General features: G+C 35.9%; 1 protein-coding gene across 1 annotated transcript in view; it reads left to right on the top strand.

Moving 5' to 3' along the window:
- Positions 1-24,318, top strand: part of SPINK5 (serine peptidase inhibitor Kazal type 5) — a 76,162-nt gene that overhangs the window by 13,729 nt on the left and 38,115 nt on the right. Inside the window, 8 exon segments of the mRNA XM_040622261.1 lie at positions 9,392-9,519; positions 11,343-11,406; positions 12,300-12,427; positions 13,930-13,993; positions 17,447-17,574; positions 19,343-19,430; positions 21,493-21,620; positions 22,887-22,968. Coding sequence (XP_040478195.1) covers positions 9,392-9,519; positions 11,343-11,406; positions 12,300-12,427; positions 13,930-13,993; positions 17,447-17,574; positions 19,343-19,430; positions 21,493-21,620; positions 22,887-22,968 — 810 coding nt within the window.

Raw genomic sequence — 24,318 nt, 5'->3', positions numbered from 1 at the left:
TGTTTTATTGGATATATAGATAAAATATTTAAGATAACTATTGTGCAAAGGAGAATGAAGGAAATAGAGCTGTATTCAGGCAAAGTTTCTGTATTTTGCCAGAATTAAATATTAATCTGTAATAGACTGTGAGAAGTTAGGAGGCATATTGCAATTACCAGAAAGAAATTGCAGTTGCAGTTTCTGGTAATTGCAATTACTGGAAAGAAATTGACATATATAGGACACTATTGACACTAGGAACTAACTGAAATATAGAGAGTGTTTCCCTAATGATTGCAGAAGGTACATTTTTTTCAAGGAACAATGAAAAATTCTACAAAATAGACTAAATACTAGGATATAAAATACATCTCAATAAGTTTAAAAGAATTAAAATCATACAAAGTATGTTTCCTGAAAAATAGAATTGAATCGAAAACCAACAAGAGGTAGAAATTAGGGAAATCCCCAAATATTTGGACAATAAGAAGCAGCATGCTTCTAAATAACTGATGGATAAAATAAACAATCTTGAGAGAAATTAGAATATAATTTGAACTGAATAAATACAAAAAACACAATTTGAGACTTATGAGTTTAGCTAAAGCATTGTATAGAGCTTTAAATGTCTAAATCAGAGAATTGAAGGAAGGTCACTAATTAATAATCTTAACTTCTATATTAAGAAACTTAGAAAAAGAAGAGCAAACTAAACCTCAACCAAGCAGAAGGAGGGACATAATAAAGATTAGAGCAGAAATCAATAAAATAAAATCAATAAATCAATAAAAATATCTATTGAAATAATAGAAAGTTAATAAACCAAATATTGGTTCTTTGAGAAGATTAACAATGCTGGAAAACCTTTAGACAAATTGATCTTAAAAAAAAAGTGAGAGAGCGAAAACAAAGATTACCAAAATTGGGAATGAAATGTGATAACAATATATAACCCTAGAGAAATTATAAGGATTATAATAGAATATTATGAATAAATTTGTGCCAAAAAAGTGGCCAACTGACATGAAATAGACAAATTCCTAAAAATACATTAATCACTAAAAACTGACCCAAGAAGAAATAAAAAATCAAAATAAATGTATAGTAAGTAAACAAACTGAATCCATGATTAAGTGAAAGAAAAGTTCAGATTTTATTGCTGACTCCCACCAAACGTTGAAAGAAGAAATAATATTAATCTTTTATAGACTCATTCAGAAAATAGAAGAAGTAACACTTACCAGCCAGTATTATTTTGATACAAAATCCAAAAGAAGATATCACAACTACAGAGGACCACTGACAAATATTACTCATAAACATACACAGAAAAATGTTTAAAAAATATTAGCAACGAGAATCCACAACAACAAAACAAAAAGATAAAACCATGACCAAATGGGAATTATTCCAGGAAAGAAAGGTTGGTTTAACAACAGAAAATCTAGTACACCATATTGATAAAGGACAAAACTATATCATTTTTCCAATAGATACAGAAAAGGCATTTAACAAAACCCAACACTCATTCAATATAAAAACACTCTCTCTGTTTCTCTGTCTCTCTGTCTCGCTCTCTCTGTTTCTCACCCACACTCACACGCACAAAACTACCAATAGATAAAAACTTTCTCAGCTGATAAAGGATATCTATCATAAAGCTATAGCTAACGTCATACTTAATGGTTAGGGAGTGAATACTTTTACCTTAAGATTGAGAAGAAAGCAAAAATGGTTGCTCTCACCACTCTTATTCAACACACCTCTTCTATTCAATGTTGAACTGGAGGGTATAGCCATATAATAAGGCAAAATTTCTTAATTAAAGACGCTTTGCTTAGAAGGAAAGTAATTGTTTTTCATTGTAGGGACATGATACTATGTATAGAAAATCCTAAGAATCCATAAAGAGGAACTAGAACTAATAAATGAGTTCAGCAAGATTTCAGTATATAAATCAGTAATGCAAACTCAATTGTATTTCTGTATACTAGCAATGAACAATCCAAAAATTATCATCAAGATGGCAATTGTCCCAAAATTCATCTATAAATTCAACATATTCCCTACAAAAATCTGGCCGACTTCTTTTTTGGTAAAAATCGACAAGTTGATTTTAATATTTATGTAGAAATGTTGGGACGCCTAATAGTAATGGACTTCAAAATGTATTATAAAATGACAGTGAACAAACAGTATGTTATTGGAGCAAGGACAGGCATAAAGATCAGTGGAGTGGAATGGAATTGATATTCTTTACATTTATGGCCAAATATTTGACTGACTTGTCAAGATAAACAAATGCTTGGAAAATTTAATATCCATAAAAATAAACTTAGATTGTTACCTTACATCATACACAAAAATTAACTCAAAATGAATTGGAGTCTCAAATTTAAGAGCCATAACTATAACATTTCTGGACTAAAAGATAACAGAAGAAATTCATGAATTTGGGTTAGACAGACTTTTTAGATATGAAACCAGAAACATGATCCATAAATACAAAATTAATAAGTTGGACTTCATCAAAATTGCAGGCATACTTCATTTTATTGCACTTTGCTTATTGTGCTTCTCAGATGTTTTTTACAGATTGAAGGTTTGTGGCGATCCCGCATCAAACAAGTCTATTGATGCCATTTTTCCAATAGCAGTTGCTCATTTCATGTCTCTGTGTCACTCCTGGTAATCCTCGTAATATTTCAAAATTTCGTTATTTTAAATTTGTTATGGTTATCTGTGGTCAGTGATCTTCAGTGGAGAAGAACAATGAGATTAATGTTGTTTTTATGGCCTCTAATGCAACATCCATTCTGGAGCCCATAGATCAAGGAGTAATTTTTACTTTTAAGTCATATTATTTAAGAAATATACTTAGTTAGGCTCTAGGTGTCATAGATAGCAATTTCTCTGATGGCTTTGGGAAAAGTAAATTGAAAATCTCTAGAAAGGATTCGCTATTCTAGATGCCGTTATGAATATTCGTGATTCATGGGAAGAGGTCAAAATACAGTATCAACATTAACAGGAGTTTAGAAGTTAATTTCAACTTTCATGGATGACTTTGAGGGATTTAGGACTTCAGCAGAGGGAACAACTACAGATGTGGTGGAAATAGTAAGAGAACTAGAATTAGAAGTGGAGCCTGAGTGTGACTGAATTATTGCAATCTCATGATAAAACTTGAACATATGAGGAGTCACTTCTTTTTTTTTCTCTTAAGATTTTTATTCATTTATTTGAGGGAGGGAAGTCGGGGGGGGGAGGTACAGAGAGAGAGAGAGAATCTCAAGGAGACTTCTCACTGAGTTCACAGGCCGACATGAGGCTCCATCCCATGAGCCTGAGATCATGATCGGAGCCAGAACCAAGAGTCAGGCACTTAACCAACTGAGCCACTCAGGCGCCCTGAGGAGTCACTTAAGTGGGCTCTTGAGCTGGAATCTACTCTTGGTGAAGATGCCGTGAAGATTGTTGAAATTACAATAAAAGATTTAGAATATTCCATAAACTTAGTTGCTAAAGCAGTGGCAGGGTTTGAGAAGATTGACTCCAGTTTTGAAAGAAGTTCTGCCGTGGGTAAAATGCAGTCAAATCGCATCACATGCCACAGAGAAATTATTCAAGAAAGGAAGAGTTCATCGATATGGCATACTTGATTGTTGCCTTATTTTAAGAAATTGCAACAGCCATGCCAACCTTCAGCAACCACCCCGATCAGTGAACAGCCCTCAACATTGAGACAAGACCCTCGACTAGCAAGAAGATGAAGACTCACTGAAAGCTCAGATGATGATTAGAATTTTTTAGCAAAGAAAGTATCTTTCAATTAAGGTATGTACTTCGTGGTTTTTAGACATAATGCTGTGCACACTTAATAGACTACAGTATAGTGTAAACATAACTTTTGCATGTACTGGAAAACCAGAAAATGCATTTGACTTGCCATATTGCAATATTTGCCTTTTGCGGTGTTCTGGAACCAGACCTGCAGTGTCTCCAAAGTATGCCTGTACAAACATTTGGGCTTCAGATGAAATCATTGAGGCAATAGAAAAGCAAGTATGGACTGGGAGAAAATATTCATATATGGGGTAAAAGACTTCCATCTACAATATATAAGGAACTCTTGCAACTCAATTATAAGAAGACAACTCAATTAGAAATAGCCATTACACTAAAAATATCTTAATGGCTAGTGAACACTTAAAAAGATGTTTTACATTATTATTATGTAGGGACATGCATATTAAAATCACAATGAGGTGCCATTACACACCCACAAGGATGGCTGTAATCATAAAAACAGAAAATACAAAATGTTGTTAAGGTTGTGGACAAGCTGGAACACTTACAGATGACAGGAAGGAGTATTCAAGAGCGCAACTACATTGGAAGACAGTTTGGCAGCTTCTTGAGAAGTGAAACATAATTTACCATATAACCTAACAAATTTGGACCTAGGACTTTACCCCACTGAAGTGAAAACATATGTCCATACGAAGCCATGCATGTGAATATTCATAACAGCATTCTTTTTAATAACCCAAAACTGGAAACAATCTAAATATCTGAAGGTCTGCCGGTGATGGATAAACAAAATGAGCTACATTTATAGAATGAAATATTACTCAGAAATAAAAGGAAACTACCACTGATACCGTAATGACATGGATGAACCTCAGAAACATTTTGCAAACTGCAAGATGCCAGAATCAAACAATTGCATACTTATGATTCCATTTATAAGAAATATCCAGAAAAGGTAAATTATAGTCAGAAAATTCTGTGGCTGCCTAAGGCTAGAGCTGGGAACTGGGATTAACTGCAAGTGGGCACAGGGGAAACTCTTAAGGTGACAGAAATATTTTAAAAGTGGGTTATGGTGATGGCTGTACAACTCCATAAATTTACCAAAAATCATTGAATTGTACACTTAAAATTCATGAATTTTATGGTATGTAAGTAAAAGCTCAATAAAACTGTCTACAATTATTTTTCAGTTTACATACCTCCTCAATTTTTGGAATAACTTATAAATTATTATTACTCAATGCAAGTTTTCCTTTTTTCTTAACAGTTCAGAAAAATGTATTTTAAAGGTTTTAGTACTTGGGCGTTTTGGGGAGGGAATATCTCAGACCGGAATATCAATTGGGTTAATGCTTATTGGTCTATTCATCTTTTCTTATTAAATCACTGTAGGTATTTTACACTTTTTTTATAGCCACATCTCTATTTTAGTTTTCAGATGTTTTAGCATATAGGTACTGATAATATACTTTTGTTGTATGTATATATCAATTTTTATACAGTTAATTACAATGATCATTGCATGTATTTTCATTTCCATCTTCTCTCTTACCAATTGTCATAGAAATCTGAATATCAGCTTTTTTCTCTTCTCTATTATTTTTGTTATCGGTGTCACTTATTCCTATTTCTTTATGTTTGCTCTGCTGCACATTTTGTAATGGATTGAGCAATACCTAGTTATTAAAATTTAAGAATTTTAAGATTCTATGACAAGGGTCTATAAAGACATTAATGATCATCTATCTCAAGATTTGTGCTTGAAGTGTTTCCATTTGTCACTCTTTGCTAAACATTCCTTAATTTTCCTCCCTTCCAAGTAATACATTATTTGATTTTCAAATATGTTGCACTTTGTCTATTTTAAACTAACTGATTTTATTGAATTTTGGGCAGAGAACATAGGCCATATGACTGACATCAGTCCTTTGGAATTTCCTAAGACTTTCTTAGTGGCCTAATAAATATTCCACTTTTATAAATATTTCCTATGTCTTGGAAAAAAATGTTTATTTGCTGTTTCTTGGATGTAGTTTTCTATAAAAATCTAATGGCTTAGGCATCTTAATTTTTTCCTTGATCTATCAATTTCTGAGAAGTATATGCTAAAATCCCTAAGTCCAGTTACTGATTTATCGATCACATTTTTTTGGTTGCAGTCTGACGGAGGTAGAGCCTGTACTATTAAGTGAATGTATGCCCACTGATTATTATACCTTCATGTTCTGTTTTTCCTTTTACTTTATTTACTGTCCTTTGTCCCTTATGAAGCATTTTGGGCTGAATTCTCTATTTTTAGTATTAATATTACTGCATCTGCTTTCTCCTTATTCATTTTTACCTTGTATCTTTTCTTATCCTATTGTTTTAATATCTGTGTGCTCTTTAATTTTAATTTTCTCTTATCATCCATACCTGGTTTGATCCTGTTTTTCGATTCCGACCACAAATTGTATTTTAATTTGTGTGTTTAGCTCATTTACAGATTGTTTTCTGTTGTACTAAGACTTGGTTCTCCCAATTTTTCATATTTTCAGTTACCAGACTTTTAAAAAAAATTATTTTAAAAGTAGTTTCTTCCTTCCAGCTTTTCTTTGATGATGAATTAAAGGTTGCATATCTATTTTTGCTCTTAATATGACTCCCCTTAACCAAATATCCATATTTATAAGTATATATCATCACTATTACTAATGTCTTTGTTTATTGTTAATGTCTGTATCTTCTCCCCTAACATATGTTAGCTTGCTTTTATTTGGTTAAAAATCCCTAAACTTCTCTAATTTGTTATTGACCAGATTCTTTGAGTTGCTATGGCTCTTTCTCTGTTTCTCTTGTTTTTTCATTTTTCATTGATTCTAGATATGTTCCCTGTTTCTTCAAATATTTTTCCTATATATGATTGCCTCCTTTTTGGGACTTCTAATTCTATTCACCATGTTCTTTAGATTTTCTCTTCTATTTTAAATTCATTTTCCTTTACCATTGCTTCCCTGAGAGTTTCTTGATCTAATCTTCTGGTTTAGAAATTTATTAGGTACTTGTACCTATCCTACTTTTATTCTTTCTATTGTTTTATTTATTACCATTTAAATATTTTCCATGTCTAAATCTTCTACTTTTTTTCCCATTATAACTTCTTTTTTTCTTGTTTCCTGTTGCAGATATTTTCTCTTATCTCTCTAAAGCATAGTTATACTCTTGAAAAATTATTTTTCTATGCATTCCAATAATTGTGCTTCAGCTGATACTGGATATTGCTCACATTACCATATTTCTTTTATTTTATTCTTCACATATACAGGTATTTTACTCTAAGATTCCATAATAGCTTTAGTTATTTTTTTCTGCTGCAGTGAGTGAGATGGTGTTCAAGGCTACACTCAGTCTCTGCCTCTCCTGGTGAGTATAAGGAGAGGAAAAGGGATAAAGCCTAGATCAGAAGGTTCTGGAACCAGAGTTGCCCCTCCAGTTTGTTGTCACTCCACCAGGCTGGGAATCCATCTGTAAGCTCTCAGAAACTGTTCGCATTAGGAAGAGGTGTCCTCTGTAGGTTGTGACCTACCAGCCCTTGGAGTTTGGAGGGGGAGGTGGGGGTGGAGTAGTAAATACCCACACCTGTTCTCATCACCTCACAGCTGGGCTTTTTATCTGCCCTGTCATCACCCTGCCAACACCTGTGACCTAGTATGCTGCTGTTGCTTTTGCTGGTGAAGGGGGATAGCAGTGATTGTCCCGAGTTAATAAAATCAATCCATATCACCCATGCTTCGTTAGTTTCTCCAGAAATGACCTTAGAGAGAAAACCAGCAACTCTCCTGCTTTTCCCTTATGCTTCAGCCACACTTCTTTGTGCCCCTTAAACAGGACAGTCTAGTTTCTATCACAAATCCTTTGCAGTTGCATTTTGCTATGCCTGGAGTGTCCTTCCCTCAGATCTCTAGTGGCTGGCTTCTCCTCATTAATCCCATTTCACCTCGAATGTTACCTTTACAGAGAGATCTTTTTTGATACTGTATTTAAAATAGCCACCATTCTAGTTATTGTTCAGATTATTTTTAATAGCATTTATTTTAATTTAAAATTATCGTATTTATGGTCTTTACCTTCTCATCAGAATATAAGTTCCTTAAAGCACATATTCCAATTTTTTTTTTTTTTTTGGCAGTGTCTTAGTCTAGTAGAAGGCCAGAGCCTAGCAAATGTATAGTGGATTTTGAGGAACAAATGAACAACCGAATAAATGAAATAACACATATAACCATTACTTATCTCCACTCTATTTTAACTTCTTCGCAAACAGATGACATGAATAGTGGGTTATGTTCCATAGCTTTTTTTTTTTTCTATTTTAAATTCTTTTTCCTTTTTTATTGTCTTTTGGAAGTATTCCTCAATGTAACCTTTTGGTTCACAAATTGACTATGTATTTGTATCCACTGTTCTTTTATTCTTTCTATTGTGTAACATATTAGGTCACAGGTCTATAATCTAAGTGTTCCATATCTATATTTAAAATATTTTTGTTATGACAGTAACATCAAAAATTTATTTCGTCGTGCGATATAACTAAAAATTTCTCCAGTGTCATTCTTTGCTTTTTAGATAGAAATTAAATTCAAGTTAAGTCTAGGTCTTCTTTAGTTAGCTCATGTCACAATAGTGTTGCCAAATAAGGTTTCCTAAGTATCCATTCGAGGCTCACCACAAATCTGTAGTACAGATGGGGTGTGAATTTCCATTTGCCAGATAAGTAAAGTAAGGTTCAAAGAGGTGGAGTGAGTGGGTGGCGGATGTGAGAATCAAACCCTAGTCTCCAGTTACCACTTAGTGTAGTTGTTTTCCTCACCATAGAGGTATGTCCCTAAGTATGTGTCCTATTATTTGAGCTGAGATTTGGGAATTTCTTCCATCATCCCCAAAACATGTTTCATGATTGGCTTGATAGTCAGCAGAGAAAATGTTTAAAATAACAACAATAACAACAGTAAGTGGTTATAATATGCTATGTGCCATTGTAAATGCTGTGCATGTGTTTGTACACCGAAACCTCTTTAAAATGCTTAGAGGTTAATAATATTGTACACATTTTGCAAATAAGGACACTCAAGCACAGAGGGGTTAAGTGACTCCCACATCAGACAGCCAGTATGTGGCCGAGTTAGAATTATGAACCCAGCAATCTGGCTCCTGATCACTACTCTAGTCTATAATAATAAAAACTTTATTGCAGCTTAGAGTTCAAAGAGAGCTTTCCTATCCATTATGTACTAGATTTCATTACCACTCTGTAGAGAAGGCAGGCAGGATGTGACAAACAGTATACTAAGTTTCAGAGGGGTGACTGGGCCTACCTCACCCAGACAGCAAGTGGCTGAAATCAAATAGCAATTCTTTCTCTTGAAATCTAATTACATCTCTGTTCTTGGGCCATGTTTTATTTTCCATGAAGTTATTCATGCACTATAGTCTCTTCAGTCTGTTTTGTTCTCTAGTAGGTTATATTGTTGTGGGTTTAAAATGTTAACCGATTTATGTATCTAGGGAATATTTTATCTTTTATTTTGATGTTCCTTCATAATGTCTCTTGCAGTTGAATTGTGATGATTTCAGGAAAGAAGAGAGAAATGGGGATTTTATCTGTACCCTCGATAACGCAGCCGTTTGCGGCACAGATGGGAAAACCTACAGCAACAAATGTGCGCTGTGTGCTGAGAACGCGTGAGTATCTGCAGCAGGCTTTCTCCCTAAAGCATGCTCTCCATATAAGTACATGACACATTTTCCCTTACAGTCTTTAAAATATCAATTCATTTTGTAGGACTTAGCCACCCATAAATTATTAGGACCACTCCTTTTACTATTCTTGAGGGAAAAAATATGTAGTGCAACACTTTATATTTTACAAAGCACTTTTGTATGCAGTTTATCAGATAGTAATCAGTGTCTCTGTGAAGTAGACATCTGATAGAACTAAATCTACGTATCTACCTGCATGCACATATAAGCACACGTGTATGTAATACCCTTACATACATATGCATATACATACAGACATCTGTCCATTTCTGTCTATCTGTGAGTATATCTTTTTTCACAGAGAATTATTTAATTATCAAATGATTTTTTTAACTCAGTGCTTGGTAATTTATAATATTAGAATGGATAATTGGAACTTTTAATACTGAACTTCTTTTCATTGATTCGACCTTTGTCACATAGCTAAAGCATCTCGCTGTCCAACATTTTGTCCCCGTTTGGTGCTTTCTCCACCCTCAGTGCTAAGTTTGGTTGTCAGTTGTCTTCAGTAAACAAGACGGTACACCTGCTTCACAAGTTCAGGCCTGTGGCCTCAGTCCTGAATTGTCTGCTCTTTGGTTTTTGCAAATATAGTAACAACCCGTGCTTGAAGCTAGTAAAGGATATGATAAATATTCAGTCTTCAAGGTTCTGCAAGCGTTATCCTTCTTTGTAATAAGTACCTTTACCAAAACATAACTGAATCAAATCACTGTGATCCATTGCATCATTGCATTTTCAGAGATGCACTCTGAAATGATGTTCACCTCTCACCGGTGGTCAACATAAACGGAAAACACAGACAGACATAGGGAGAACAGTCAGGTTTTATTAGATATGTATTTTGTAATACTATTATGAGCACACTGTACATTTAATTACTACTATGTTTTATGTGGGGGATCCTGTGATAAATTCTTTAAATCTCTTCAGGTCTAAGTTTCTCACCCCTAATTTCTAGTATGCTTCCTTCATTACACAGTGAGAGCCGTACTGCTCATTGTGTTTCTTCCTTAGCTTTGTCTACTAAGAGACTGTGCAACAACATTGGGTTTCAATTTTTTTTATTGTTTCCCTCAGATGATATCTTTTGACAAACTTTTTTCCTATCACTTTTAATAACTTCATTTTCCTCTTTATCTTGTTTTTGTTGTTTTTTTAATTGTTATACAAATGCTGTGGTTTTAAGCTGTCTTACCTTTTTAAAAAGCAGGAAGTAAATTTTACATTTATGGTTCTATTTTCAGATAGTGTTAAAGCTCTATTAGACTGAATAAACTTAATTCTTGGGACTTTAGGTACTTTCCATGACAACTAAAATATTAGTCAGCATAACCCAAACAAAGAATAATATAGTAGGATCTTAGATCTATAAACTTGTATTTGTTTATTCAAAACAACATCATCAAAAACAGCATAGTTCTTTGAAGGCATCTAATACCTAGTTATAAGGTGTACTTTTTCCTTCTCTTCTGATATGGATCCTCTTTAGACATAGGAAAGAAAATTCTAGAAATAATATTTATAGGTCTGACTCTTAATAGTCCTCCAACATAATTCTATTTCTTTAACTACAAGTTATAAACACAGTCTCTCATTAGAAAGAGTAAGTGTGGAAAAGAACGCAATGTGACATCTGTTTTCAAGGGCAAAGGAGAATCATAATACAGTGACAATAAGTTATTTTTGAATGGTACAAAGTTATGTAATACTAAACTTGTGTGTCTACTAACTTTCAATTCCAGTAAAACCAGGTCCCAAGTTGGCATAAAAAGCGAAGGGGAATGTGAGACCAGTAATCCAGAGCAGGTGAGGACAAGTGTTAAAATGGTGGGAAATCTTGGGAGGCTGACTTCAGAGAGAAAAAAGATGCTCTCCTCTTCTTTCTTTGGTGAGGTGTTAGGACGAAAGCAATTCTTGCTTTACCTAAGATGGGGCACTGCTTGCTTAGATGAAAAGCAGTTGATAGTTCCTGCAACTGGAGCAAGTGACTTTGGTAATTAGACTTTTCAGCTCTATTTCTGCTTTCTATGAAAAAAAAATCCATCCATCCATCCATCAAAAGGAAACTACACTTGTAGTTGAAAGGGCATTATGCTTCAGTAACTTAATCTGAATTGAAACTCTAGCACTGTTACTTGCTGTCAGGAGATTTTGGGCAAATTACTTACCCACACCGTCCCAGTGTTTCCATATCTAAAAATGAGGTTTGGATTAAATAGCTTTTCCCTATGCTAACATTCTGTGAACTTGTGATTATAGGAGAAAGAAATGAGTATCTCAGACATGTCACACTGGACTCTTTCTAGCTGACTGTTTTCCCTAAGTCAACGTTTGGTGCCCTGTCTATGCTCTTATAGCACCTACCAGGACAGTTAGCACGTCATATTATAAATATAACATATAAATATTTCTTTGTGTCATCCAGTAGATTGTGAGCAAGTGCAAGGACTGTGTTCCACCTTAGTTCTAGCCATACTAGGGTATCTGTGTTACTAATAAATGAATAAGTAAATGAGCACCATACGTAACCTCATGAATTATGCAACACTTACTGAGCTACTTCTAGGCATCTGGCACTGCTCTAGGTGGCTAGTGTGCATTGGGCAGAAAAGCACTGAGTACTATAAAATTTCTGAAAACAGTGTGGAAGGCATTACATTCAGGATGATGAATGTTAAGTTCTTTTCCCTGTTCTTCAGGATCTATGTAGTGCGTTTCGACCTTATGTGAAGGATGGAAGACTTGGATGCACGAGGGAAAATGATCCAGTCCTTGGCCCTGATGGCAAAACACATGGCAATAAGTGTGCCATGTGTGCTGAGCTTTTGTAAGTATCATCATCACCACGTAGCCCAAGTAGGTGGATTTGATGAGGACACAGTTGGTTGCTGTCGGAGAAACGCTCCACAGAGAGATACAGTCCCTTTCATGAAGCATACAATTCTTTGTCTTCGTGAGGTGAAATAGTCCTTGCTCTCCGAAGGGTTTCTTTTCTTTTTAATTCATAGTATCTGCTAGAGTTTCTTAAAAGGCATGGATAAGGTAATTATGTTAATTATTAAATCCAAGACTCTTAATTTGCTTAATTATAACGATAGGACAATGCACAGTATTTTATAAGGCGCAATATTTTACAATTTAGAAAACACTTTCCTGGAATAATCTAGGTCAGTCTTTTGAAGTGCAGTGCTTCATTTGAATATGTAGAGACTCTTACTAAAAGCGACAGTCTAATTTAAAATAATAATAATAATAATAATAATAATAATAATAATGTCATGTGGCTGCCTTCATTATTACTAGAAAAGGTGGAACTTTAGGAAAGGGAACGATAAGCTTAACTCTCTCTGAGTGCCTGGACATCTGTGAGTACTGAGGCTGAGATGTGAAGAAGATCCAATGAGTCTTTAATATTCTGGCTGTTAAACAAGATACAGACACTCTCTATGTCAGCAGGCTTTAAGGTGCTCCATTTACTTCCATGGATCTTTAAAATCAGGACAGAAGAAGATCTAACAGATTAATAAATTTCACACCTGCCTTTGAAAATTACAGTGTGCTGCCAGAGAATTCAAGGGCACGTCCTGTCAGGTTTACAAAACAGTGATTATATCTGTTTTCCACACAGGAAATAAGCCTAATTTCTACTTTCTTATCTAGGAGACATGTGCTTTTAGTTTTCCAACCGCCCCAATTCTGTGACTTTCTGTTTGTTTTCATGCACTAGCTAAAAAAAGAGAATTTGACCTCTCTAACTCGCGGTTTCTTCCTCTGTGGAACTAATAATGCCTGTCTCTGGATGGGACTATAATTAGGTAATAGATACCAGAGGACTTAAGCTCAGTTCAGTGTCACTTTTTTTACAGCAGTGATTTTACATAAAGGCAAGCAAATACTTTACAAGGTTTGGAAAAGGTTTACATAAGGGTGTGGATGGCAGTACTTCAAGTGCTGAGTTTGGTTTCACCCTTGTCACAACACTGTGTTAAAAAGCTCTTGGTTCTGCCAGTTAAAGGGAATTTTCCCCAATGATCTTCTGTTTGTTTAAAGGGAATTTTCCCCAACGATCTTCTGTTTGTCAATCAAGGAGTCACACCCACCTACTTTTACAGAACAAAGCTTCTAATTGACTGTTAGTGAGTCAGTGTCACACCCTTCCTTATCTTTGGCAATTTTCTGGCTCCAATTCGAGACTGGGAAAAGCTTGTCTCACGTTAAGTGGATTGGTGTAACAAGCTATGGCCAAGGATATGAAAGTGCCTAGCACAGAACTGAACACTGAAAATATGATTGAGACATAAACTGACCAACTGTTCTCTTTCTTAACAGCTTAAAAGAAGCTCAAGAAAATGCCAAGAGAGGTGAAACCAGAATTCGACGAAGTACCGAAAAGGTAAATTCCTCACCAACATAATTTGATCTTGTGGCCAAAGTATTAACAAAGTTGGGCTTGAATCTTGGAAGTAATTCAATAATGTCATTGTTCTTAATTTTTACAATAAATTGTTTCCCTTAATTTCAAACTTCCCCAAGTTGACTGTTTCAAGTATATTAATCATTAGATTCAGAATTAAAATAGCGTTTCCCACCTAAAGTTCAAAAGCTATTCTTAAGAAAAAGAAAGAATATAAATCAGAAAATATGCAAATTAAATTCTGCTTAATTTCCACCAGACTTCTCTCTGGCTTAGATTAATTTTGCTTTGAATAACTTTTTTAATAAAACATAATATAAATTAGACAGGAATAACTTGAAAATAATTCTAGAGTCTTTTGAACAGTGTATGCACTGGTGCCATTTGATGTATCCTCCCACTGATGTAAATTGGACTTATTTGGTTATTACAGTGAGGCCTGCATTTACAAAGGTCTTGCTTCTGTTTAAACAAAAATATCAAATATTGACATTGTGGTTTTTAAAGTACCCTTAAAATTGAGTTTTTTCAAATTATTATATGGTTTAATTGTTTAGTATAAAAAATTATTCCTTTTAGCAAATGAATAAACATTGTAGGTCATAGCTTGAATTTCCTAAACCACCAAGTTTATTAAACCCTACTTTCACTGTAAGTGATAGCAGTTACTTTACTTAAATGACGACTTTTTTGTTGAGAAGTCAGAACAATTTAGTTTTACCCCTGGTTTTGTTATGCTCTGGCTGTGTGAAACTGACCAAGTCATCTCTTCTCTCTGGGCCTCAATTTCTTTGTCCCAAATTAAGGAGTTTGGAAAACAATCTCAATTTTACTTTCTTGTTGGAATGTGATTCCATATCCTGTACTCTTTTGTGTTAATACAAGTGTAGAGGCCTCTTTTAGGCAACAGGCTTGAACAATGGAAACTTGATCAAGGCAAAAAGGCCCACAGCAATCCCCTGCCTGAATACAAACAGGCCCATCAAGCAACCACCTCAAAATATCCATCAGCCCTAACTATCTAATGGGCTACTTAACACCGGGACATAGGTACCAAAAAAAGAAAATTCCGTGCATTCCCATACCTCCTCTCCTTCCTTCTTTATATACAGCCCCCACCCAGTGCCTCATGGTCATCTTTGCTGTCCTTTCTGCCCTTTCTTGTGGTGTATCCAACAAACTTTTATCTCTTTTGTTCTGCCCTAGGTGAATTTTTTCACTTGCCTATGCCACCAGCCCCCACTCCATCAGGTTGTCCCATATTGGGGGCCCCCATCCAATCGGGAGAGATAGCACAACAAGTATACTATTTTTTTGGATGATGGTCATATGTTTTCCTAAGGATAGACACAATTCCAGTTTTTGGTAGTCAAGGACTAAACTTCTACATCATGGTGTTATTCAGTCAAGCAAATTTCCCACCCTAAATAGGGTGTTCGACAGAGTTTCAATGAATGAACATGGAGCAATCAGTCCTCAGTAATTTGTTGAATATTAACTGAGATTTGAAAAGCGATTCTTTTGGTTGTTAAATTTCAGTTAAAAACTTTGGGTCATCTTGTAATATTGAGCATTTTATCACTCGATAAACACAGACAGTTTTTTTCCATTATCTATCACTAGGTCTTGTTTATTTTTCTCTCTTTTTCTCTGTGGCTGGGGTCGTTGTTTTGGTGGGGTCACTGGACATGATTGTGTTGAATACGGCTGCTTTATAGTGATGTCTCAATATCTGCCCCATAATTAACCTGTCATTGGGTTGCTCACAAAAGCATTTCTTCAGAATCTCCTTGGATGAATCACAACTTATAAACTGAAATTATCATTGTTTCTCTTATGGGAACCATTGAACAATTTTCTTACCATGCTATGATTATCAAGTGATTGTCTTCCGTGTCTTTATTCCTAGATTGTTACAACCAGGAAGTTTGGAGCACACCCATTGCTCCTCCAAAAACAAATGTCTTCTTATTAGGAGTCAATTAGGATTCTCTTGTAAAGTGTCCTAATGAAATATGAGTTATTTTTTAAAAATTGAGACTATTACATCTAGAAAAGGCCCTAAAGAGCATTATTCCAAAAACTTCATTGTATAGTTGATAAGATTGAGGTGTCTAAGGTGATGGGCCTTTGCTGTGATTTCCCAGTTAGAGGCATAGTCTAGCTGCTCAGGTCTTCCAGCTTCAAACCATACTCTTTATGCTCATGTTTTCCTGGCTGAAATGGGAAGATTTTTCACATAGTTGAAAAAGGCTTAGAGAAGCATTTTTTTGTAGGTTGTGTTTTGTGGGCTATGTAGTAATATATGCCATTATAAAACATGTTTATTAACATAGAGATTCCTAAATTTAGAGTAATTTGGAGTAGATAGACATAATTATAGCTGTAAATATAAAGTTTAGCCTTCAATTCAGATAGTAGAATTTTCGAAACACAGAAAAACCCAAAAGTACTAAACCAAAGCATTGGGAAACCTGGATACAAACTTTTCTTGAGTTATTTGGGGAAGTCACAGCCTTTTAAATTTAAATTTTAGTGTTGGTGTTTTACCTCTCTCTAGTGGGGAGTGAAGGAAAATTAGATTCACTCTCTGTGCTTTCCACCTACTGTATTAGAAATGGACATCCATAAATCAAAGTGGACATCGGTAAAGGATGCCACAGTCACAGAGAAGACAATGGATGCCCCCTTATTCTTTTTCCTTGCAAACCAGATTGGATTGTTCTTTATTTGATCCATATTAAATAGTGTTTAAGCATCTCATCTTATAGATTATTTATTCTGCCTGTTGGCAACTTTTTTCTTTTGTCTTGACAGCTGCATTTTGTTATGTCTTTCTTGGAATTTGTTGAAAAATCTTTTATTTTTTGTAATCCTTTTTTCATAGACTTGAAAGTTAATAAGAACTATCTGATTTTATGAGATATTTGCTCAGCTTTATTCTTTATAAGGCTCTTTTACCTTTTTTTTTAAAGATTTATTTATTTATTTTAGAGAACACGTGTGCAGTGGGGGAGGGGAGAGGGAAAGAAGTAGACTCCCTGCTGAGTGCAGAGCCCAAGGGGGGCTCGATCTCAAGACCCTGAGATCATGACCTGAGCCAAACCAGAGGTTGGCCACTTAACCAACTGAGCCACCCAGGCACCCCACGGTTCTTTTATCTTTTAATAAATATACCACATAGTAGATACAGGTAACTAATAATTTATTATTAGTTATACTAATAAAATATATACTAATATATTAGTAATAAAATATATACTAATAATAATTTCATTACATAATTACTATTTCTTATTAATCCTCCTTAATATGTTATACATTTACCAACACCTTCTAGGCCTGACATTCTTTGACTATAAATCCATGATATACATTTTCTATGTGAAAGAGTAGAAAAGTGCTAAATGTAATTACATACCTTTTTTGCAGGATTTTTGTGAAGAATATGAAACCCAAGTGAGGAATGGAAGACTTTATTGTACACGGGAGAGCGACCCAGTTCGTGGCCCTGATGGCCGAATGCATGGCAACAAATGTGCCCTGTGTGCTGAAATTTTGTGAGTACAGATGTGGGTTCTTTGGAGTGATGGGACAGGTAAAGTGGAGATTAATGGGAATGGTGAGTAAGAACAATGTTGAGGTGCAGCTTTGTTGTTGAAAATTTTTGAGCAGTTTTCTGTCCTCTGCAAATCCTGATATCACCTAAAATAGATCCTAATGATGTATGCCTGAGTACAAATGGATTCTATTTTCCAGTTAGAGGACTGGATTACAAAACATTTCTTAATATTTCCTCCCAGCACCTTTGTGAGCCTTTTTACGAGATAGTTATAATACAGAATGAGGGTAAAAGTTGGTACCAAGACTTTGACTGTTTTCCTTCAGTAATTATCCCATTGTGACATAATAGACATTGTCTCCCACAAAAACTTCATGTTTATATGTGACTTGCATTAACTTTATCTTTTCATCTTGGGCATCTGATCTGGGGGGAAGGACAAATCCCACAACATATAAATTACAGCATTTATGGAGATGTCTCAGACCAGGTCTCATCACTCTTTCAGATCCTTGAACTCTCGAAGCTCTCTCCTTTACGCTGTCCTACTACCAGTTTGTCTCAGTCTTGGCCAGCTAGTGTCTCTTCTTCTGTGGATCACATTTCAAGATTATTCTTCTTTGGATAAGACCTCCTGAAAATTTCTTAATTGAAATCAATCTTTATAACTCTTAATAATTTTATTTCATAGCAGTCATCACAGCTAGTAATTGTGTAATTATTTCTATGATTCTTTGTTGACTGGGTTCTAAGTTCCAAGAACACAGGGTATGTGTCTGTTTTATATATAGCACCAGGCCAGCACTTGACAAAATATAGTTACTAGCCAAATGTTGAATGAATGTGTGAATGAAGATCCCTCCTCTCAAGAAGCTTAAAGTTAAATAGCAGAAATAAGCCATGGACACACACACACACACACACACACACACACACACACACGTTGCAAGACAGAGTGAGAACTATCCCATAAGAGAATATTCAGCTATGAAAATATAATGACAGATATATTGTTCATTTCCACTTTGAGGTCTGGAATGTCTTCTTGAAGGAGGTAGAATTTAAGTTGGGGAGATTTAAAAGAAGGCAAGATGACAAAAATGGTCATTGCAGTGGAAGGAAATGTCATACGCGAAGGCAAAATAAAAGGGATTCTTTGGAGAAAGAGTGAAGATTTCAATCTAATAAGGAGCCTTAAGATGATTGGAAAATGTTTGTTCTAGAACTCATGAACACATGGCTGTTTTTCCACCTGCACCTAAATGACTTTAAAAAAATTTTTTTTTTTTAAAGATTTTATTTATTTATTCGACAGAGATAGAGACAGCCAGCGAGAGAGGGAACACAAGCAGGGGGAGTGGGAGAGGAAGAAGCAGGCTCACAACGGAGGAGCCTGATGTGGGGCTCGATCCCATAACGCCGGGATCACGCCCTGAGCCGAAGGCAGACGCTTAATGACTGAGCCACCCAGGCACCCCCTAATTTTTTTTAAAATAAGATTTGCTTATTTATTTGAGAGAGAGAGAGTGAGAGAGAGAGAGAAAGCACAAGCAGAGGGGGAGGGGCAGAGGGAGATGGAGAAGCCGACTCCCTGCTGAGCAGGGAGCCCCATGTGGGCCTTGAGGCCAGGACTCTGAGATCATGACCTGAGCTGAAGGCAGATGCTTAACTGACTGAGCCACCCAGGAGCCCCCTAAATGACTATTTTATAACACAAGGATTTGAAGCATCTGTATTCATTTATTTATTTTGGGTTTTTTCTCCAGCAAGCAGCGTTTTTCAGAAGAAAAAAATAAAGCACATGAAAACCTGAGGAAGACTGAAGAAAAAGTCAAAATTAAGAGAGAAACGGAGGTGATGATTAGTTTGATCGATTTAGTTATGACTCTTGTGGGGGGTGTGTGCATTTTACTCTAGAATGCATTTTCGATATTGGTTCTTTTTCCTCCACTACTGATGGATTCTCTGCAAAGTAGTTTATGGTTGACATTTCATAAGATTTATAAGAATAATTCGACATTACAATTTTTAGCTCTATTTGGAGGAAATTAATCAAGTCATATTAGTAGAATAGTTCCTAAACAAAGGTAATGTATCAAAGCATTATCTGAATTCAAAGTTTGGTATGTGTGGTAGTGTTCTGGAGGTCTTCTTTGTAACATTTTAATATTCTCCCTTTAAAATCATACCACATTCTACTCTCCAAACACTTCTTAACTAGTCATTTGTCTTTTTCCTCCTGCTGCCAACTTAGCTCATACATCTAATGGATTTCCTTTGTGTTGATTCATTAGCATCCTGCCTGGTCTCTATGCTTCTCGCCAACATCTTCCACAATCCTCGAGATTCAATGCATCTTCCACATTGTTTTTATAGAGTGGGAAATATTTCCATGACTCAGTGGCCTTATGAAAAGCCAACATTTGAGGGTATCCTAGAGGGTATCTGGACCATTTCACTCCTTATTTTTAACAGCAAGTGTTCTCCCACCTTCTGTAGTGTGTAGTTCACAGTTTCATAAAACAGCGTGCTTCAGGAGTTCCCCTTCTGACTTCATGTAATTCCATCGTATTGTCTAGGCCTCACTTTCAACTGATTTCTTTCCCTCAATCCTTTAATTTTATTTCTCAAATCAAAACATTCCTTTTACCTTTCATTTCCAGTTTCTCCCTTCCTCTTTGTCTTCCTGGTTCTTTTTTCTTCCTTCCACACTTCTTCCCTCCCTTCCTTTCCTTATTTTCTTCTATAGTTTCTCAAACTTCAGTTTCCATTCACTCAAATCCTCACATATCTGGCTGGGTGGTCTTTCTAAAACAGAGATTTGCTCATATTCTTCTCTTCCATAAATATTTATCATTTTCCAATTTCCTAAGAGTAAAGTCCAAATTCCCTTCAAGGTTCGGTGATCTAGTTTTGACTTATCTTCAAGGTCTCCTTTTTGACCACTTCCCAAACCTTCCTCTCTTTATCCAGCTAATTCTTTATTCCTGACAATAATAGATTATCTCAAGATAACATGATCTTTTATGCCCCTCTGTGTTTGCACATATGTCATAATTCCTCTTGGAGGACCTTTTGCCACATTGTTTACCTAGACACATCCTAAAGATACAGAACTCAGCTATAAACTCTTCTCTGTACTTCCATGAATCATTCTTCCCTTTGTGCTTGTACAGATTTAACTCAGACCTGTGTCAAATCTCTTAGTTTTTTATACTGTAATTCCTTATCCTGTCCACTTGAGTGATACAAGAGCTAAATCACATTTATATTTATATTCCCTTAATACATTTGTTGAATACTTAAATGGGTGACTTTTAACACAGAGAGAAATATCTCAAAATTTTGGGATGATCCTACATCCTAAAAGTTTTATTTTTTATCCTTAGTTCCTCTTCTCTGTTATCTTTAGTTAACAGCATCTAAAATGTATAAACAGAGGGCATATGGGTGGCTCAGTTGGTTTAGTATCCCACTCTTGATTTTGGCTCAGGTCATGATCTCAGGATTGTGAGATTGAGCCCCATGTTGGGCTCCATGCTCAGCATGGAGTTTGCTTGAGATTCTCTCCCTTCCTCTCCCTCTGCCTCTCCCTGCCCATTCACTCTGACACTCTTCTCTCTCAAATAAATAAATAAAATCTTTAAAAAAAATGTATAGGGGCACCTGGGTGGCTCAGTCGGTTAAGCATCTGTCTTTGTCTCAGGTCATGATCCTGGGGTCCTGGAATCAAGCCCCATGTTGGGCTCCCTGCTCGCAGGGAGCTTTCTTCTCTCTCTCCTCCCTGCTCTTGTTCTCTCTCGGTATCTCAGTCTCTCGCTCTCTCAAATAAATAAATCTAAATAAAATAAAATAAAATAAAATGTATAAACAGAATAGGGAACTATATCTAAGCTGTCTCATTTTCATTATTTAGAAACTCTGCAGTGAATATCAGGATCATGCAAAGAATGGAATACTTTTCTGTACCAGAGAAAATGACCCTGTTCGTGGTCCAGATGGGAAAATGCATGGAAACTTGTGTTCGATGTGTCAAGCCTTCTAGTGAGTATAGAACGTCAGAGTGTCTAAAGAATGCCAGAGAAGGGACTTAACAGAGAGTCTAATAGAACTCTAACTACTTATGTAAATGGAGAAACTGTGGCTCAAAATAGGAAAGGGAGTTGAATAAGTTGACTACTTAACATTGAAAATGTTAGCAGTAGAGTTGGGAGGAGGGCCTAGAGCCATTTACTCCAATATGTCTGCTTCCTGACACTCATTCTCTTACCACTGGAACATCCTGACAGCCATGAGCTTGTGCAAATATCACATTCTCCCTACTGCTGAAGCTTCATATGTGAACCTGTGGTACAAGTTTATAGGCATCTCATCTTCCAGAGAGGTTAGGGCCCAAAGGAAGCACTTAATGCAGATATTGATTATTAGAGTTAAGGTTGCCCATCAAACAATCATGAGCCCTTACAAAATTAAAGTAAATATTACTTTATATAATGTGACATTTCTCAATAAGTTAGAATTGGCAGTTTGCTTTCAAAATTTGGAACTACTCCCAGTTTATTTGATTGAACTCAGATTAAGTAGTTGATTTACATTTCGAATCTATGGTCTTTTGTTTTGATTGATAGCCTTGTGTGTTTGAAATAGCATCAGTTAACTGTACATACCATGCAATTCTGTTGTAAAAAGCAAATATAGGCTCATTTGGTTTATCAATGTATGGAAATTATTGGCCTTTTTCCACCCACACTGCATTTTGTCTTTAGATAACACAGCCATGAGTAAGCAATACATTTAAGGTGTATTAATAAAGCTAGGGTGTGCATGATGTGATAGACTATAAACTTGAGAGGAGAGACCTCGGTTAATTTAGTCCTTTCCTAAAAAGTATAGCCAAAGCCCTATCTGCCTCAGCTGCTCTTTGTAAAACAAGGGAACCAGTCTATGTGCTTTGTAAAGGTCACTTTTAGCCTCCAGGTATAATGTCGCAATGATACTAGTTTTGATATCTCCTTGATGGACATTGATGCTATTTCTTTTTTGACCACAGGCAAGAAAGGTATTTTATAGAAAACAAGCTTTCCAGATCCACAATCACTATCTTTCTTTCAATGTTAAGCAAAAAGTATGAAGAAGTTATGGTATCTTACCATACTGGAGGCTGTTTTTTTGCTTCTCATTGGTATGTAGTGATAAAAGGACAAAATTGCTCTTCCTAAGGAGGGAGGACAGATTAGCAATGCAAGAATGTGGACAAATAATTGCCTATACCTGGGCCAATGGATTCGTCTCATTTTTTCTCTCATTTAGCCAAGCAGAAGCTGAAGAAAAGAAAAAGGTTGAAGCAGAAGCAAGAAATAAAAGAGAATCTGAAAAAACACCCTTATATGCAGTGAGTGGAATGCCCCCATTGAGTCACACTTTGCATTCTAATTTGAACATATTTCAGAGTCTAAAGGGTGGAATATTGGCACTTGGGTGGCTCAGTCAGTGAAGCGGCTGCCTTCGGCTCAGGTCATGATCCCAGGGTCCTGGCATCGAGCCCCACATCGGGCTCCTTGCTCAGCAGGGAGCCTGCTTCTCCTTCTCCCTCTGCCTGCTACTCTGCCTACTTGTGCTCTCTCTCTCTCTGTCAAATAAATAAATAAAATTTAAAAAAAAATAATAAAGGGTGGAATATTGTCCAGTAAAAATTGCCAGGAAATCCTAACCATTTAATCTGGAGATGACATTGAGATGAATGCTATGGGAACTTGATCAATTCTTGCTGCTTCCAAGACTAACCTTGTCGAGTAAAAATTATTTGAAGTCTGAAAAAACTAGGTTCTAGCACTGGTTTCATCACTTATAGACTGTGTTAGCTTTTGCAAACCACTTCCCAGAGACTGTACGTGTATATTTTCTACATATGAATTTTTAAAATTTCACATCTGAATTGGGATAAAAATACCTTCATTCCGCACACGGAAAGCCTGTTTTTACCTCTGAGATGTTACAATATTTGTTTCCATAGCCTTCTATAAGTTGTTACTACTTATTTTTTAGAAGATGAAAGTCTCCTGCTTTTCCCTCTAGGTTCTATTCTTTCCCTTATTCAACTATCCTCCCTAACAGAGCTAAGAGTAAAGCTTCACATAGTAATCAGATCACAATACTGTTCTGCTTAAAAGCCACGAAAGGCTCATCATCAACTATAGGGTGTACCTCAGTTTCCTTCTCTCTCCCTTCTTATTTGGCTTATCTTTAATCAGAAATTCATATTCTGCTATATGCCCGTGTAGTTTCCTACTTTGTTTCCCAGCTTAATGGTCTCTTATACATATTCCCCAATCCTTTTCTTACCCACGAAAATGCTGTTTACTCTTCAGTCTCACTCAAATTATTCTTGTTATGTGACATCTTCCCGGGTGTTCACAGTCAGATCTCATGGTCCTAACCTCTGTGTTCTGAGATTTTCCTGTACCTGTATGTTTGCATTTACTTTATTCTTACAAAAAAATTTTTTAAGATTTTGTTTATTTGCAAGAAAGAGGGAGAGCGCAGGAGAGAGAGAGCATGAGCAGGGGGAGGGGAAGGGCAGGGAGAGGGGCAGGGCAGGGGGAGGGACAGAGAGAGAGGAAGAAGCAGACTCCACACTGAGCTGGGAGCCTGACCTGGGGGTCCATCCCAGAACCCTGGGATCATGACCTGAGCCAAAGCCAGACTCGTAACAGACTGAGCCACCCAGGCTCCCCAGCCCTTA

Source organism: Ursus maritimus, unplaced genomic scaffold, assembly GCF_017311325.1.
Source record: "Ursus maritimus isolate PB19 unplaced genomic scaffold, ASM1731132v1 scaffold_5, whole genome shotgun sequence".
Classification (NCBI taxonomy): Eukaryota; Metazoa; Chordata; class Mammalia; order Carnivora; family Ursidae; genus Ursus; species Ursus maritimus.
Note: the sequence above shows the minus strand (reverse complement) of the source record. Positions and strands in the feature narration are given on the sequence as shown.